Source organism: Girardinichthys multiradiatus, chromosome 4 (genome assembly GCF_021462225.1).
Source record: "Girardinichthys multiradiatus isolate DD_20200921_A chromosome 4, DD_fGirMul_XY1, whole genome shotgun sequence".
NCBI classification, from domain to species: domain Eukaryota; kingdom Metazoa; phylum Chordata; class Actinopteri; order Cyprinodontiformes; family Goodeidae; genus Girardinichthys; species Girardinichthys multiradiatus.
In genome coordinates this window covers 11,923,358-11,939,389 of record NC_061797.1, presented here as the reverse complement: position 1 = coordinate 11,939,389, position 16,032 = coordinate 11,923,358, and the positions used below count along the sequence as shown (strand labels likewise).

Here is a 16,032-nt window from a genome sequence, read left to right as displayed (position 1 = left end):
TGCCAGTCCAGAGGCACTGTCCCCGACCGCCACGCAATGTTGAAGAGGCGTGTCAACCATGACAGCCCTACAACATCCAGAGACTTGAGGTACTCAGGGCGGATCTCATCCACCCCCGAAGCCTTGCCACCGTGGAGCTTTTTAACCACCTCGGTGACTTCAGCCTGGGTGATGAAAGACTCCAACCCCGAGTCCCCAGCCTCTGTTTCCACCACGGAATGCGTGATGGCAGGATTGAGGAGATCCTCGAAGTACTCCTTCCACCGCCCGATAATGTCCTCAGTCGAGGTCAGCAGTCTCCCACCCGCACTATAAACAGTGTTGGCGAAGCACTGCTTCCCCCTCCTGAGGCGCCGGACGGTTTGCCAGAATCGCTTCAAGGCCAACCGGTAGTCCTTCTTCATGGCCTCACCGAACTCCTCCCAGGCCCAAGTTTTTGCCTCTGCCACAGCCCGGGCCGCAGCACGCTTGGCCTCACGGTACCCGTCAGCCGCCTCAGGAGTCCCACAAGCCAACCACAGCCGATACGACTCCTTCTTCACCTTGTACGAATAGTCACTAAGTTAAATTATATAGTGCATCTTCAGTGGATGAAAGCAGTGTTTAATCTGAATCACATTCTGGCCACCAATTTTCATTATATGCATAAAAACTGTTTATTTGGTGTAATCTTTGGCAATGTAGAAGTCACGGTTGAATGCCTAAAATTCTGATTTGCAGTGTTTATACCTATTTTTGTGATTGCTCTCATCTGACAGCATTTTTTCCCTCCTAGGTGACAATTGCTGTGGGTCTAGCAGGCTTCGCTTGCGTCCTCCTCCTCGTTCTTTTTGTTCTTATCAACAAGTACGGCAGACGCTCCAAATTCGGTATGAAAGGTAAGTTCATGTAGATAGTTCGACAAGGTAAAAAGCAGAAAAGCCGTTCTGATACCTGCCTTTCTGGTTGATGTATCTGTGTAGAATCAATTCCTCCTATAAATCTCCCCAGGCTTTGTTGATCTGAAAATCGTTCACGAGTGCCAACTATAGCAGTCCCACATTTTATTGCAGGTTAAATAAACCAATACTTCATTTTAGCTTTATTTCCTGGATGGAGGAATTTGGATAAAATTGTGTTTTTCTCAGTTGAAGGAGACAGTGAATTGGATGGATTTGTTTTATTTTCTTTTTTTGCTCATACACAAAGTGGAACAGCTGGATATTTCTGGAGAGGACATGCAAAGTGATGTTTACACAATTCTTTAATTTTACGTTTGCTTTCTCTTACATTAACATGTCTTATGAGTAGAGATGCACTGATCAGAATTTGGTGGCAGATTTCTGCCATCCGTTTTTAGTAAAGCTTTTACCAGCCAATACAGATGTCTCTTTTCCCACTATGATGAAGATATAAGAGAAGCATTCCCGATGTTTTTTCTAGACTCTGCCAAGATTGCTCAGTAATCTCTTGTATCAGGAGTAGATGTGATTATATTACTTTTAAAAAAAGTTTTAAAAAAGGCTTTTTTTTGTTTTACTTTTAAAAAAAGCGAAAACCTATAATGGACAGAACTTAATATTATTAAAGGTTAAAACATATCACTTTTGCCTTACTCCATTCAGCCTTCCTGTTATCTACCAAAAATCTTGCTCTCTTATACGCTCTTGTAGCTGGAATCAGCCATAGACATCCCCGTGTTATAAAAAGTACAGTTTAGTTTTTAATAGGTTTTTTCATCTGTGCTTGCTTCAACTTTATAAAAAATTTGAATAACACAAAAATATCTAACTTTTAATCTTTTTCACTCAAGCCCCTTTTCCACTGGCTCAATTTGGCCCTACTTGACTCCGCTTGCCTTGCTTTGCAAGCGTTTCCATTACTGTTTTTTCCATACCGATACCTACTTTTTTGGTCCCTGCTCCTGTGTAGGTATGACCGGTGTAGAGTTGGGACTACATGTGACGTGAACAGACCGCTGTTAACTGTTGGCCATGGAACCGGGAGAAATAAGAAGGTTTTTGCTGAGGTAGGGCAGGGAAAAGTTTATAAAACTTAGAAGCAACTACAAAAATATCAAAGACTATATGTGCTGGACCGTGTCAAATCTACATATAATTTTACTGTTTGCAAATTATAACCCATGCCTGAAGGCTGAAAGAAAAGAAAAAGGACACATCAGCTTTCTGAATTACACACAGGTGGTGCACTGTATGTAATAACATCCTAAACCAGGTGATCAAACATAAAATCAGCTGTTCAGGTGCACAAAAATTACGCCAAAAACACACAAAACAATACCACAATAAAATAGCGTGTTTGATTCGGAAATTGATTTATGGTCCTTAAGCGAACCAGCGACTGCAGGAGGAGGAAGCAGGCAGAGAGCAGCTGCCCGTAATCGAAGGAGGAAGGAAGATCCTGCTGAATCCATATAGCACAAATATCCAACCTTAAACTAACTTCACCACAGACAGAGGTCTGGGGATTGTGCTTGTCCCTGTCCTCATTATCGCCTTGGCTGAGACAAAAACTTCATCATAAAGCCGAAAAATTGTGACTTCTGCAGGCCAACCTTTGAGCCTCACCAGTCCAGACAGCAGCGTTTCAGACAGCAGCGTTTCTCTTCTCTGCTTTTCCGGCCGCACCCCGCTCACATCAGAACCTGAGCCTTATTTTATAAGTTCTGGCTGAGTTCCAGATAATTATCCCAGTGGATTATTTTATACATAAAAAACATTTACTGTATAAGACATCCTTGCATGTGCAACAATACAAGCATTATTAATATTCACTTTATTGTTTATCACCTATTTATTTATTTTTTATACTTTCACTCAGATTACTTTAATTTTACAATGTCACACTGTAATATTAATAGCAGCGCTGTGCATTACACTGATAGCTGGAGTTGTGGCTTCAGCCGCCATAACTCTAGCCATCAGTGGGTCAGTGGAAACACAACTGCTACCCTATCGAGTAGAGCGAAACCAAGTGGAGCATAGCCGCCTAAAACGAGCCAGTGGAAAAGGGGCTTTACTTACGTCATCTACAACAAAGAGTGTTCTTATTTCTCTAACTTGGTAGCACTTGGGTCTTTACTGATCTGAAGTAGATTTTATTTATTTTTTTATTTTTGTCATTTTCATCAAGCATAAAATCTTTGGATTCTGGTCCTCAGCTGATTACTCTGTGCATCTCTGCTTCAGAGGCTTCTGTAAATATTGGGTGGACTTGGCTTTGTCGATTATGTTGAGTATTCGCTTCAGGCCAGCTCCAGAGTATGCTTATCTTTTGGCTGTTGGTGGTGTGACAAAAGAAAAAAGCTGTTGTTGGTCTGATCTAGTAGTGGATCAGAGCAGTGGGGAGATGGGAGTTCAGTTCCTGTTGGTTCAGTTCTCATCAGGCTGATAAGGAGAGTAGCAGCATGTGATTGCATTTGATTTAAAAAGGATGAGCAGCTCTGTTTGTGTGTCAGTGTAAATTTGCTTTAACATAACCAACCATCTTGCTCACTTCTGGTTTAAAGGACAATGTAATTTCTGTCATTTACTTGACACAAACTTCAAATAAAAATATTAATTAATATTAACATGCCACTCTGACCCTTAACATCTCCTGTTTTTCACTAAATGCGTATTGTAAAATTCAGACCCAGAAGAGTGACTGCCACCTGTTAATTAGCTATTTTAGAGGATTAGAGATTATTTACCACAGTCCACTGCAATTACTACAGTGGCCTAAAGCTGACTTTATGAGGCTGTCTAAATAAGGCTTCACATGCTGTTTGTTATGTCACATTATTTTTTAGCTGTGCTAGCAAACTTACAACAAAGGATTTATACCACATCAACTTTTACATGGTTTTCAAAACTTCTGAAAAGTGATTTTTACGTTGCCTCTACTGTGATTTCTATAAATAATTGCCTGGTTATTAAGTAGAGCCAATTATCTGTGAAATTTAAGGCCAGTATATTTACAGCTGTTCAGTGACAGAACCTATTTACACATTTATTATCCAAAAATAGGAAGAGCACTCCACATAGTGCAGGCAAGGAGAGCAGCCAAGAGGCCCATGGTAACTCAGCAGGAGCTGTAGCGATCCACACTTCAGGTGAGAAAATCTACTGACAGGAACACAGTTTTCCTTGGCCCCCATAAGGAAAGATAACCTGTTAAAGGTTTGCCATAAGCCACGTGGAGAAAACATGTGGAAGAGGGTCCTCTGGTCATGATTAATCTAAAACCTCTCTTTTTGGCTACCATGCAAAACAGTATAGGCCTGATCTTCAAAGATTCCAAACAAGGGACACTAAATTGCTTGTGCAAAAAAAAAAAAAAATGCACGTGAAACAAGGGGGCGTGTTGCGGGCGATCTACAAAGATTGGATGGGTAATGGGTAACTGGTGCAAAAGTGCTGCATACCAGCCTATTTAAATGACAGTTTTGCAATGCTACTGTGAGCAAGCCTTCATATGACCTTCGGTCATACTAAGTTCTGCTCCGGCGAGAAATGTTTGAAATTTGGCTGAAATCCAACTTTCCTGAGGGAAAATGGACTTGCTTCCTGTTTGGTGGTAAAGGATCAATGAAGAGTTTCTGTCATGCTTTGTCATCTAAAATTGTGTCTCATTAGAGAAAGTTTGAAACTTCTGGAGACCATCAAGGAGATCAATCAGCTAAGAAACCTGTGAAAGGATTTGTCATGGGGCAGGGCCAAAGTAATGTCATCAACTGACCATGCCATCTTATTTCTTATTTGTCCAGGATGATATACAAAAATATTTGTGTGGATCCGATGATGTATAAGGAAGATAAATTGTATGAATATTCCTAGGAGGCATGGATGATCCTAATGCAATCCTAATCCAATGCAATCCAATAGAGCTGTTTGGGGGTTAACAAAGATCAGGCATATTCAGTTTGGAATAATTCAGACCATGCATGTGTGATTTAGAGCCGACTGTATGTTTATTGCAAAATATCAAAATTTGCCACTTTGCCACGCCCACACCATCCAGCCAACAGTCACTGTTCTGCGTAGTGATCAACATGATGTTCATTGTCATCAGAAGTGCTTGAAGTTTGTATGAGTGACATGTTAAAAGGAGGACATCAGTAAACATGTAACTTCCTGTTCTTGTGGGTGGGGCTAAAGTGATGTCATCGATTGACCACACTAATGTTTTGAACACCCATCATCGATGAAGGACACACAATATTTTGCAATTGTGATAAGTGTTTGAAATATTGTAGGGTGTGCAGTTGAGTCAAATTTCAATGTATTCCTATTAAGCTGTGTGGTGGCTGACAAATTTAGAGCTGACCGCATCCAAATGCCGAGACATCAACATTCGAGGCTCTGCTACACTCACTTGGCCCACCCAACCGTCACTGTTAAGAGTAGGATTCAACATGTCTGCCTCAGTCACTGTGTCAACGGGCACTTCACCCACCTGGCCGGCTGATGATGGTCAGAGGGCCCGGTGGCACCGATTATATGGCAGCCTCAATTTTGTCAGTTTGTTAGTGTGTAAATGGGTGGATGACTGATTGTAGTGTAAAGCTCTTTGGAGTACTCAGACTTTATAAAGCGCTATAAAAGAGCAGGCCATTTACCATGACCTTTATGACACAATTCCAATGGTGGTGGCTGTATTATAGTGTGGGAAGCCCTCAGAGTTACATGAAAGATGGAATTCTGGAAGAAACCCTCTTAGAAGATTCAAAAGATTTGAGAATGGGTTGGAGAATCACCTTCCAAAATATGTAGCCAAAGCTACAATGGCATATTTCTGTTTTTTATTATGTTTTTTCACTTATCCATTATTCGCTACTTTGTGTTGGTCTATCACATAAACACCCCATAAAATAAATTATAGAGTGTGATTTATCGACTTATGAAAACGGGAAATGTTCAAGGTGTATAAATACGTTTGCAAATGTCCCAGATTACTCAAAAAATGAACCCCAAATTAGAGAGAAACAGAATTACCTGTGTTTCTCTCTCTCTTGTGTATATGATCTTTTGCTTGTGACAGCTTACTGTCACAAGCAAAAGATCATATACACAACTTCAGCAGCTGATTGAAGGTGCGGAGACTTTCTGCATTTTCGTAAATGAGATCTGCTTGCTAATGATGCGCTTGCTGCACCCTAACTTTGTCATTTCTCTTTTATTCAAGTACCTTTATTCAGTTCATGTAACTGGATTTTGCACAGTTGAGGAGTTTATTTACATCCACCCACATCCATGAGTCGCTGTGTGAGGGTATGATTTAGTTCAGCATCTAGTCTACACAGTTTTAGAGAATCAATATAAATCTTGATGTAAACCTCAGTCTGTCAGAAATGTTTGTTACACTACAGCTTTATTTATTTAGTTATACTTGCTATCTAAATCAAAGGTGATGTACCACCTCCCATCTATAGCAGAACTGCGAACTAGTATGTCCATCAGAGCTATGGCCATTGTTGAGGGGGTCAAAAGGTAGCCGAGGGGTGCATCAGATGCAGTCTCAGTCCTCTAAATACAGAGTTGCCTCATGGCTACTATCAGACTTTTTTTGGAAATCTCTGACTCATCTAGGATTCCTTCTTCATATGGAATTGTAAGACTTTTTAAAACAGTGCTTGAGTTCTCTCTGAGTACCCCAACTTTATACCACAGCCCAAAAACATGACTGGTTAATTGGTCTCTCTAAATTGCTCTTAAGTATGAATGTGTGCGTGCCTGGTTGTTTGTCCTGTGTGTCTCTATGTTGCCCTGTGTTGGACTGGTGACCGGTCAGTGGTGTATCCTGTCTTTTATCCAATATCCACTGGAGATAGACAATAGTCCCCTACCCTGCAAGGATCAGCTGGTATAGAGAATGGATAGATCGATTCTCCAGGACCACCAACTGCTTCAGAAAGTATATTAAGATTACTGCCTTTGCTCAAAGGGTATCTTAATATTCTCAGTTAAAAAACCCTTGCAGAGCATTTTTTATGTATTTTTTCCTGGAGAATAAAGTAGTTGAAGCCTTGCTTAATAGAGAGTTTTATAAATGACTGTAATAATGCAGGAAAAAGAAGCTCCTTGAAACATGAGTCATCAAAGCGGAAGAACAAGCAATGTTTTGCATTAATAATGAATATTTTATTGAGTATGTGCAATCTTTAGTGTAAAAAGGATAAAAATTAAATATCTATGTACAGTATTGCATCCATAATGTCCACCTTTATAGTGCAATGTTTTGATAAACAAGTTGCAAATCAATAGTAATGGCTCTGTGGTTTATTATATGCCATCCAGTTGCCATTTTTATGCCAGACTGTGGCTTTGGCTGTAATAGAGATGTTGCTGCTGTCTCTGCTGCCATTGAGAAAGATTGAGGGAATGAAAAATCTAAAGTCTCTTTCAGGACCCCACACTGTTCTGAACAAAGGCCTGATTTGTCCACTGTGTGTGTTTTCTCCTTCCACTCTTGTTCTGGAGAATCAGCTGGAAGGCCTGAAAAAGTCATTACCTTTGGATGGAGCCATAATGGATTTTCACTCCACTAAATCACCGTGGCTATTTTGGTTGTTGGAGTTTGATCACCGATCGTTTCTGGCCTTCCAATAAAAAGTCTCTATTTTATTTTCTTTCTCCCTCTTTTTTTATGTGGCTGTATATAAAGGTGTGTGTGGATGTGAGGTGAGGTGAATTCGGTTTATTTGCTGGTCCTCCAGTGCTGCCCTGCATTTCCACTTGCTTACTTTATGTAGATCCCTTGTGGTTTTATGAATGATACTTTAAGCTAAATGAGCATATTTACTTAGGCTGCAGATAACCAGTTGTTCCAATCAATATTTTGTTGCCATACTTCCTGGCTAAAACTCCTTGCAGTCAAAGCATCAGGCTCATCTTTCAAATGATGATTCGCACCAGTGGGTTTTAAAGTGCCCTCTCCACAGATTTTTTGTCAGCAGAGAATCAGTAACAATTCTTTAGAAGAAGATGTTCGCATGTCAGTAATAAGTATTGTCCTCTCCATTAACGTTTCTTAATAGTCTTTTGGAAAATTATCTCACGATATTTTTCAAGCTGTATTTCAAAGTCAATACTTTCACCTCTTATGTGTTAAAGGAGCATTTATCTAAGACTGCACCTAAAAGTAAACTACAGGTGCACCGATATTTTATTTCTACTTTCTGGATAAGCCTTAACAATAAAATGTTTATAGAAACATTAAAAAAAATTCTCAGACAACAGCCTATTCTTTTGCATAACAAAAAAAATGTAGAAGTGAACCATATTACAAAATATTACCTTTTTTTCTATGAGACTATTTTAAAATAAATAACCAGTGTTGAACTTAATATTTTAGAGGAAAATGCTCGGTCTTACTGTCATGTGATGGATTGTTAACTCATTCGTTGTAACTATACATTAGTGTTGGGAAACCTTTCTGTCAAAAATGATTAGTAATTATTTATAAGAGCTGCTGTCACATCGTGTGTGAAAGAGAGGGAGCCATTGGCATTACACACTTCTGCAATTAAACAGAGCCTTAAAATATTTTCGAAACATTGAGATAATTGAGCCACAGTTTGCATTTTAAATGGTCTTTGGCTTCTTATCAATAAGCATAAATAGGGCATTTGACATGTTTGGCATTACTAAGGGTACATTACCTGTAGAACAACTCACTCCTTACCTTAATGGTGACAGTTGCAAAAGGCTGCCAACAGCATGTTAAATTGGACATGTCATGGGAAAACAAGAAGGCATTGTTTCTGCAATACATTCCCTTGTCCTTCTGCACTAAGCACTGTTGTCAGTAGAGGTGTGGTAGTGTTTGGTATGTTGGATTAATGACAAAAGATTGTATTTTTAGTTTTCCATCAACCAATCACCAATCAGGGCCTTTAAATTGATTCTAGTTGCAGGAAAATTTCTGTGTGCTTCTTTATTAAAATTTTATCTACATTGACTGCAAGAGCATGAAGCATTACAAATACATACTTGCTTGTATTACAGTGATTTTTAGCATCATGGTACTTTTCAATCATGCATATGAAGACAACACTGAGCTAATTCTAAAGGTCCCAGTAAGGTTTGAGCATCACCTGCACATTGTGCTGCATTCTGGTTCTATGTGTGGCTGACCCACATTAAGTGCTGACAGCTGCTAGAGTTTACATGAGTAGCAGATGATGCTATTTATGGCAGATTTTTAACATTGAATTTTGCCTTTAATTACAATAGGTACTAAACACACAAAGAAACGAGTAAATATGTCAGGAGGAAGTGACAGATGATGGAAACAGGGAGGAAGTATTTACTTAAAAAATGATCTTTCTTAAACAAGAAAACTTTCTCCTTTTGCTTTATTTAGAGGTAATGTACATGTTTTCTTCCATGCTACAAATACATGTTCCAAACTTAGAGGTTAACATCCTTAACTACTTTCAAATTGTAGTTTATTACCTAAAGTATATTGTAGAACAGAATATCTGTGTTTTTCTTTAAATAAGCTGGTTAAGCCAGGTTGCAAATGGTTACCATTTACATCAATATGCTTACAGAGGGTCAAAGTCAGTTTACCTTTATAAAGATGGGCATTATAAACTCAAAACTTTAACACATCTTTTGTGGTATTTATTGTAATAACAATTTAGATGCTGATAAAAAACATTAAAAAATGTATCAGTCTTTTTGGCAGTACATCTATAGTTTTTATGGAGTTTTTTTGTCATTAAATAGTCCATAGTTTGTAGTTTGTAGTTCAAACAGCAAAAGTAACATCGGGACAATGTTACCACACTCGGAACCATATGGTCAATAACTAGGGCCTCCAAACATCACTGGGTTTGTTTTCATAATAAATCATAATACTCTTCACTATAAATGTTGCCCCTGATAACAATACACGATATGATAATTGACCATCTCTATCTATATATTATCAAGGACTTAATGAAATGAAAAGATTTTCAGGATGAAAGAGAACTAGTTAATATTATGACTACGAACTTAATTCGGAATGTCTAGACGGTGAGCTATGAATGCATTCAGTTTAACTTGTATGAACCAAACTGTATAAATACCACTGCCTGTTGTTGTCAAGCTTCTATGACCCTTTTAATGTGATATGGAAAAGTGGACGCTGATTATAAAGAATGAGGAAAACTTCCCCTAGCACACAAAAATATATGCAGTCGCTAGAGGCAGATGTCTGTTTCAAAAAAGACTTGATGCAAACTAACTCAGAAAACAATATTTGCAAAGCATGTCTGACTTGGCATTACATGAGTCACCGTATGTTTATAGCCTGAGCTGACACACAGTAAATCATGTGACTTCCTACCATCTTTTTAGAAATGATTTTCCCATATCCTTGGCTGCCAAGGAAGATTTTTCTGCAGTTTCTAATAAATGCCTGCAATTTGTGCTTCAATTTATTGCTTTACTTTGTTTCTGTTTGGAAAAACTTTTCTTCTTCTGCCCTGCAACAGTGAGCAACATAACCTCCTCTGTTTCATCAAGGTCAGATAAAGCAGAGTTTGAACACCTTGGCAGAGTGCCACATGGGAGGGAATGTGTGTACACACTCTTCCCATTTAATCAGATTTAGTCACAGCCATCTAGTTATTATTGCAACTGAAAGCACACAGATAGACTTCCTGCTCAGACACACAGCATGTTGTAAAAACAAAACAAACAAAAAAATGTTTTTTGGCTTTTTCTGGACATTTGATTGATCATTTCTAACAATTTTGACTAAGTCAGCGCACACACTATTCTGATATTTCATTGCAGACATGCAGATAGACAGGTGGATAAATCTCAGAAATGCCTTGTAGCTCAGTGCCGCACACATATAGTATCCAGACACAACCCCTACCCTGCAGCAGTCTGCCAGCCTCTGTGATCTAGATGTGAGTGTCAGGCCGACTTACCCTCCTCTCCGCTACATTACCTTAACCAGGCTTGGGGATAATCAGCACCACCCCCCGCCACCCCCCCCACCCAACCCATACACACACACTCACAGGCCTACACCCACACATGCGCACACAGCAGCATTTCCTGCATCACTGACTCGCTTGGCCTCCAGTGGCCAGGGCGAGCTCTGTCGCCAAGCCGTGAGACGTGTTTGTCTGCAGAGAGGCCCTCTCCTGCCATATGTCTGAGCAAATGTCAAGCAATTTGCCAGAAAAATATCTTTCAGTTAAAAGCCCAATGTTCATTCCTTGAAATATGTGCATACTAACACAGAGGGATAAGTAAAGAGAGAGAGAATTTGTACATTTCATCAAATATAGGGATTTATTTCATGTATAGGTAAATAATTAGATACAGTCACTAACACAACTAGAAAAAAAGTAAAAACTAAACTTGTTCTTATAATCTTCTTGTTTTTAATTTGAGGTTTGATCCAAATTCCTGCTCTTTATATATACACTTTTATGTAAGAGTTTGAAGTTTGTAAAGTTTTAACGTTCATTTTGGTGAAAAGGCATGCCTTTGTATTCACCAACAACACTTACTTATCCTCAGTAGGGATCTTTGAAGAAGAACAATGTCAGTTTTTAAATGGTGTAACGTCTATTGAGCATCAGGTTTATATGATGCAGATTTATACCTTCAGAATCTTTAAATGATGTTACAGACAACTGCTGGTAGATTTCCAAAAATGTTTTGCAAATTTACTTTGAAGTTAATTGTTATTGTTTAAAGACTGAATAAAATACTCTTTTTATATCCTAAATGCTACTGAGCTGTTGCCAGAAACTTCATCTGGAGATATTCTGTTGTGTGTGGGATGTTCTTTTTAAAACCACACAACTTCACCTTAACGTGGTGGAGGGGTTTGAGTGCTCAAATGATCCTAGAGGCTATGTTGTCTGGGGCCTAAATGCCCCTGGTAGCGTCTCCCATGGCAAACAGGTTCTAGGTGATGGGTCAGACAAAGAATGGTTCAAGAACCCCTCATGAAGAACACAATATCGAGGCACGTGACGTTGCCCGGTACGGCGGAGCCGGGGTCCCACCCTGGAGCCAGGCCTGGGGCCGGGACTCGTCGGAGAGTGCCTGGTGGCCGGGTTGCTCCTCGCGGGACCCGGCCGGGCCAAGCCCGAACGAGAGACGCGAGGCCATCCCCCAGTGGGCCCACCACCTGCAGGGGGAACCGTGAGGGACCGGTGCAAAGAGGATTGGGTGGCGGACAAAGGTGGAGACCTCAGCGGCCCGATCCCCGGATGCTTAGGCTGGCTCTAGGGACGTGGAATGTCACCTCGCTGGGGGGGAAGGAAGGAGCCTGAGCTTGTGCGGGAGGTCGAGAGATATCGACTAGAAATAGTCGGGCTCGCCTCCACGCACAGCGTGGGCTCTGGAACCCATCTCCTTGAGAGGGGTTGGACTCTGTTCTACTCTGGAGTGGCCCATGGGGAGAGGCGGCGGGCTGGTGTGGGTTTGCTTGTTGCCCCCCAGCTCAGCCGTTTCGTGTTGGGGTTTACCCCAGTGGATGAGAGGGTCGTATCCCTGCGCCTTCGGGTTGGGGACAGGTCTCTGACTATCATTTCAGCCTACGGGCCGAGTGGCAGTGCAGAGTACCCGGCCTTCTTGGCGTCCCTGTCGGGGGTGCTGGATAGTGCCCCTCCCGGGGACTCCATTATTCTGCTGGGGGACTTCAACGCCCACGTGGGGAACGACAGTGACACCTGGAGAGGCGTGATCGGGAGGAATGGCCTCCCCGATCTGAATCCGAGTGGTGTTTTGTTATTGGACTTCTGTGCTAGTCACGGATTGTCCATAACGAACACCATGTTCAAACATAAGGGTGTCCATCAGTGGACTTGGCACCAGGACACCCTAGGCAGGAGGTCGATGATCGACTTTGTTGTCGTATCATCAGATCTTCGGCCGCATGTTTTGGACACTCGGGTGAAGAGAGGGGCTGAGCTGTCCACTGATCATCACCTGGTGGTGAGTTGGATCCGCTGGAGGAGGAGAAAGCCAGTCAGACTTGGCAGGCCCAAGCGCATAGTGAGGGTCTGCTGGGAACGTCTAGCGGAACCCTCAGCCAGGGATGTATTCAACTCCCACCTCCGGGAGAGCTTCGACCAGATCCCGGGGGATGTTGGAGACATAGAGTCCGAGTGGACCATGTTCTCTGCATCTATTGTCGATGCTGCTGCCCATAGCTGCGGCCGTAAGGTCTGCGGTGCCTGTCGTGGCGGCAATCCCAGAACCCGGTGGTGGACACCGGCAGAAAGGGATGCTGTTAAGCTGAAGAAGGAGTCCTATCGGCTGTGGTTGGCTTGTGGGACTCCTGAGGCGGCTGACGGGTACCGTGAGGCCAAGCGTGCTGCGGCCCGGGCTGTGGCAGAGGCAAAAACTCGGGCCTGGGAAGAGTTCGGTGAGGCCATGGAGAAGGACTACCGGTTGGCCTCGAAGCGATTCTGGCAAACTGTCCGGCGCCTCAGGAGGGGGAAGCAGTGCTTTGCCAACACTGTTTATAGTGGGGGCGGGAGACTGCTGACCTCGACTGAGGACATTATCGGGCGGTGGAAGGAGTACTTCGAGGATCTCCTCAATCCTGCCATCACACATTCCGTGGTGGAAACAGAGGCTGGGGACTCGGGGTTGGACTCTTTCATCACCCAGGCTGAAGTCACCGAGGTGGTTAAAAAGCTCCGCGGTGGCAAGGCTTCGGGGGTGGATGAGATCCGCCCTGAGTACCTCAAGTCTCTGGATGTTGTAGGGCTGTCATGGTTGACACGCCTCTTCAACATTGCGTGGCGGTTGGGGACAGTGCCTCTGGACTGGCAGACTGGGGTGGTGGTCCCCCTTTATAAGAAGGGGGACCGGAGGGTGTGTTCCAACTACAGGGGGATCACACTCCTCAGCCTCCCTGGTAAGGCCTACGCCAGGGTATTGGAGAGGAGAGTCCGACCGATAGTCGAACCTCGGCTTCAGGAAGAACAGTGTGGTTTTCGTCCCAGCCGTGGAACACTGGACCAGCTCTATACCCTCTACAGGGTGCTCGAGGGTTCATGGGAGTTTGCCCAACCGGTTCACATGTGTTTTGTGGACCTGGAGAAGGCATTCGACTGTGTCCCTCGTGATGCCCTGTGGGGGGTGCTCCAGGAGTATGGAATCGGGGGCCCTTTATTAGGGGCCATCCGGTCCCTGTACGAGCGGAGCAGGGGTTTGGTCCGCATTGCCGGCACTAAGTCGGACCTGTTCCCAGTGCATGTTGGACTCCGGCAGGGCTGCCCTTTGTCGCCGGTCCTGTTCATAACGTTTATGGACAGGATTTCTAGACGCAGCCAAGGGCCGGAGGGGGTCTGGTTTGGGGACCAGTGGATTTCGTCTCTTCTTTTTGCGGATGACGTGGTCCTGCTGGCCCCCTCTAGCCAAGACCTACAGCATGCGCTGTGGCGGTTCGCAGCCGAGTGTGAAGCGGCTGGGATGAGGATCAGCTCCTCCAAGTCCGAGGCCATGGTACTCGTCCGGAAAAGGGTGGCTTGTCCTCTTCAGGTTGGAGGGGAGTTCCTGCCTCAAGTGGAGGAGTTTAAGTATCTCGGGGTCTTGTTCACGAGTGAGGGAAGAATGGAGCGGGAGATCGACAGACGGATCGGTGCAGCTGCCACAGTAATGGGGGCGCTGTGCCGGTCCATTGTGGTGAAGAGAGAGCTGAGCCGAAAAGCAAAGCTCTCAATTTACTGGTCGGTCTACGTTCCTACCCTCACCTATGGCCATGAACTTTGGGTCATGACCGAAAGAACGGGATCACGGATACAAGCGGCTGAAATGAGCTTCCTCCGTAGGGTGACCGGGCACTCCCTTAGAGATAGGGTGAGGAGCTCGGCCATCCGGGAGGAGCTCGGAGTAGAGCCGCTGCTCCTCCACATTTAGAGGAGCCAGTTGAGGTGGCTCGGGCATCTATACCGGATGCCTCCTGGACGCCTTCCTCGGTAGGTGTTCCAGGCACGTCCCACCGGGAGGAGGCCCAGGGGACAGCCTAGGACACGCTGGAGGGACTATGTCTCTCGGCTGGCCTGGGAACGCCTTGGGCTCCCCCTGGAGGAGCTGGACGAGGTGTCTGGAGAGAGGGACGTCTGGGCGTCTCTGCTGAGTCTGCTGCCCCCGCGACCCGGTCCTGGATAAGCGGAAGACGACGAACGAACGAACAAACTTTTTCAGGAGTATATATAATTGCATGTTGCTACAGGTTAAAACAACAACAGTCGTGTCCTATTTATTGTGGCTAATCTAACTAATCTCATGTTGCAATAATGCATATCAAATGTAACAGACTTTATGAAAGACAATAGTAACTTCAAAGCAGTACTGTATATGCTGTAACTATGTTGTTTGTCTAAATTAAAAAGAATTGAAAATGCCATCCATCCATTGTCAAATAAAATCTACAAGAAGGGACAGAGCAGACTGTACTTCTTGAGGAAGCTTAGGTCCTTTGGTGTTTGCAGCAAGATGCTACATATCTTCTATAAGTCTGTTGTGGAGAGTGTGATCTCTTCTGCCATCATCTGCTGGGGTAGCAGCATCAGAGCCAGGGACTTAAAAAAGCTCAACAAGCTGATAAAGAAGGCTGGCTCTGTTTTGGGGACTCCTCTGGAACCTCTGGAGATCATTGTGGAGAGACGGATTCTTCAGAAAATGAAGAATATTATGGAGAACCCTGAGCATCCTCTTCATGAGACTGTCCTACAACAACAGAGTGTCTTCAGTCAGAGGCTTCTTCAGATCTGCTGTAAGACGGAGCGTTACAGGAGATCCTTACTGCCCACAGCCATCACCATCTACAACGGCTCTTTAAGGAAACCTTCATAATATGAGCTACAACATTTAATTTCCCTTTGGGATTAATAAAGTATTTTTGAATTGAATTGAACTGAATCGCTGCTGTCCCATGGTTTGGTGTGAGATAAGTTTCAAGTACAAACATGCAAAGTAAAATAAATATTCACCGTTGCGCATCATGTCCTCCAATAGGGATTTCGTATCATGAATTGCTTAAATAGTCGAAGTAGAACAAAACCAGAGGATGAAA

General features: G+C 43.2%; 1 protein-coding gene across 1 annotated transcript in view; it reads left to right on the top strand.

Annotated features, from left to right (window-relative positions):
- Nucleotides 1-16,032, top strand: part of ntrk3b (neurotrophic tyrosine kinase, receptor, type 3b) — a 398,812-nt gene that overhangs the window by 243,928 nt on the left and 138,852 nt on the right. The window contains exon 11 of the mRNA XM_047363471.1: nt 776-878. Coding sequence (XP_047219427.1) covers nt 776-878 — 103 coding nt within the window. The remainder of the gene's footprint in view (nt 1-775; nt 879-16,032) is intronic.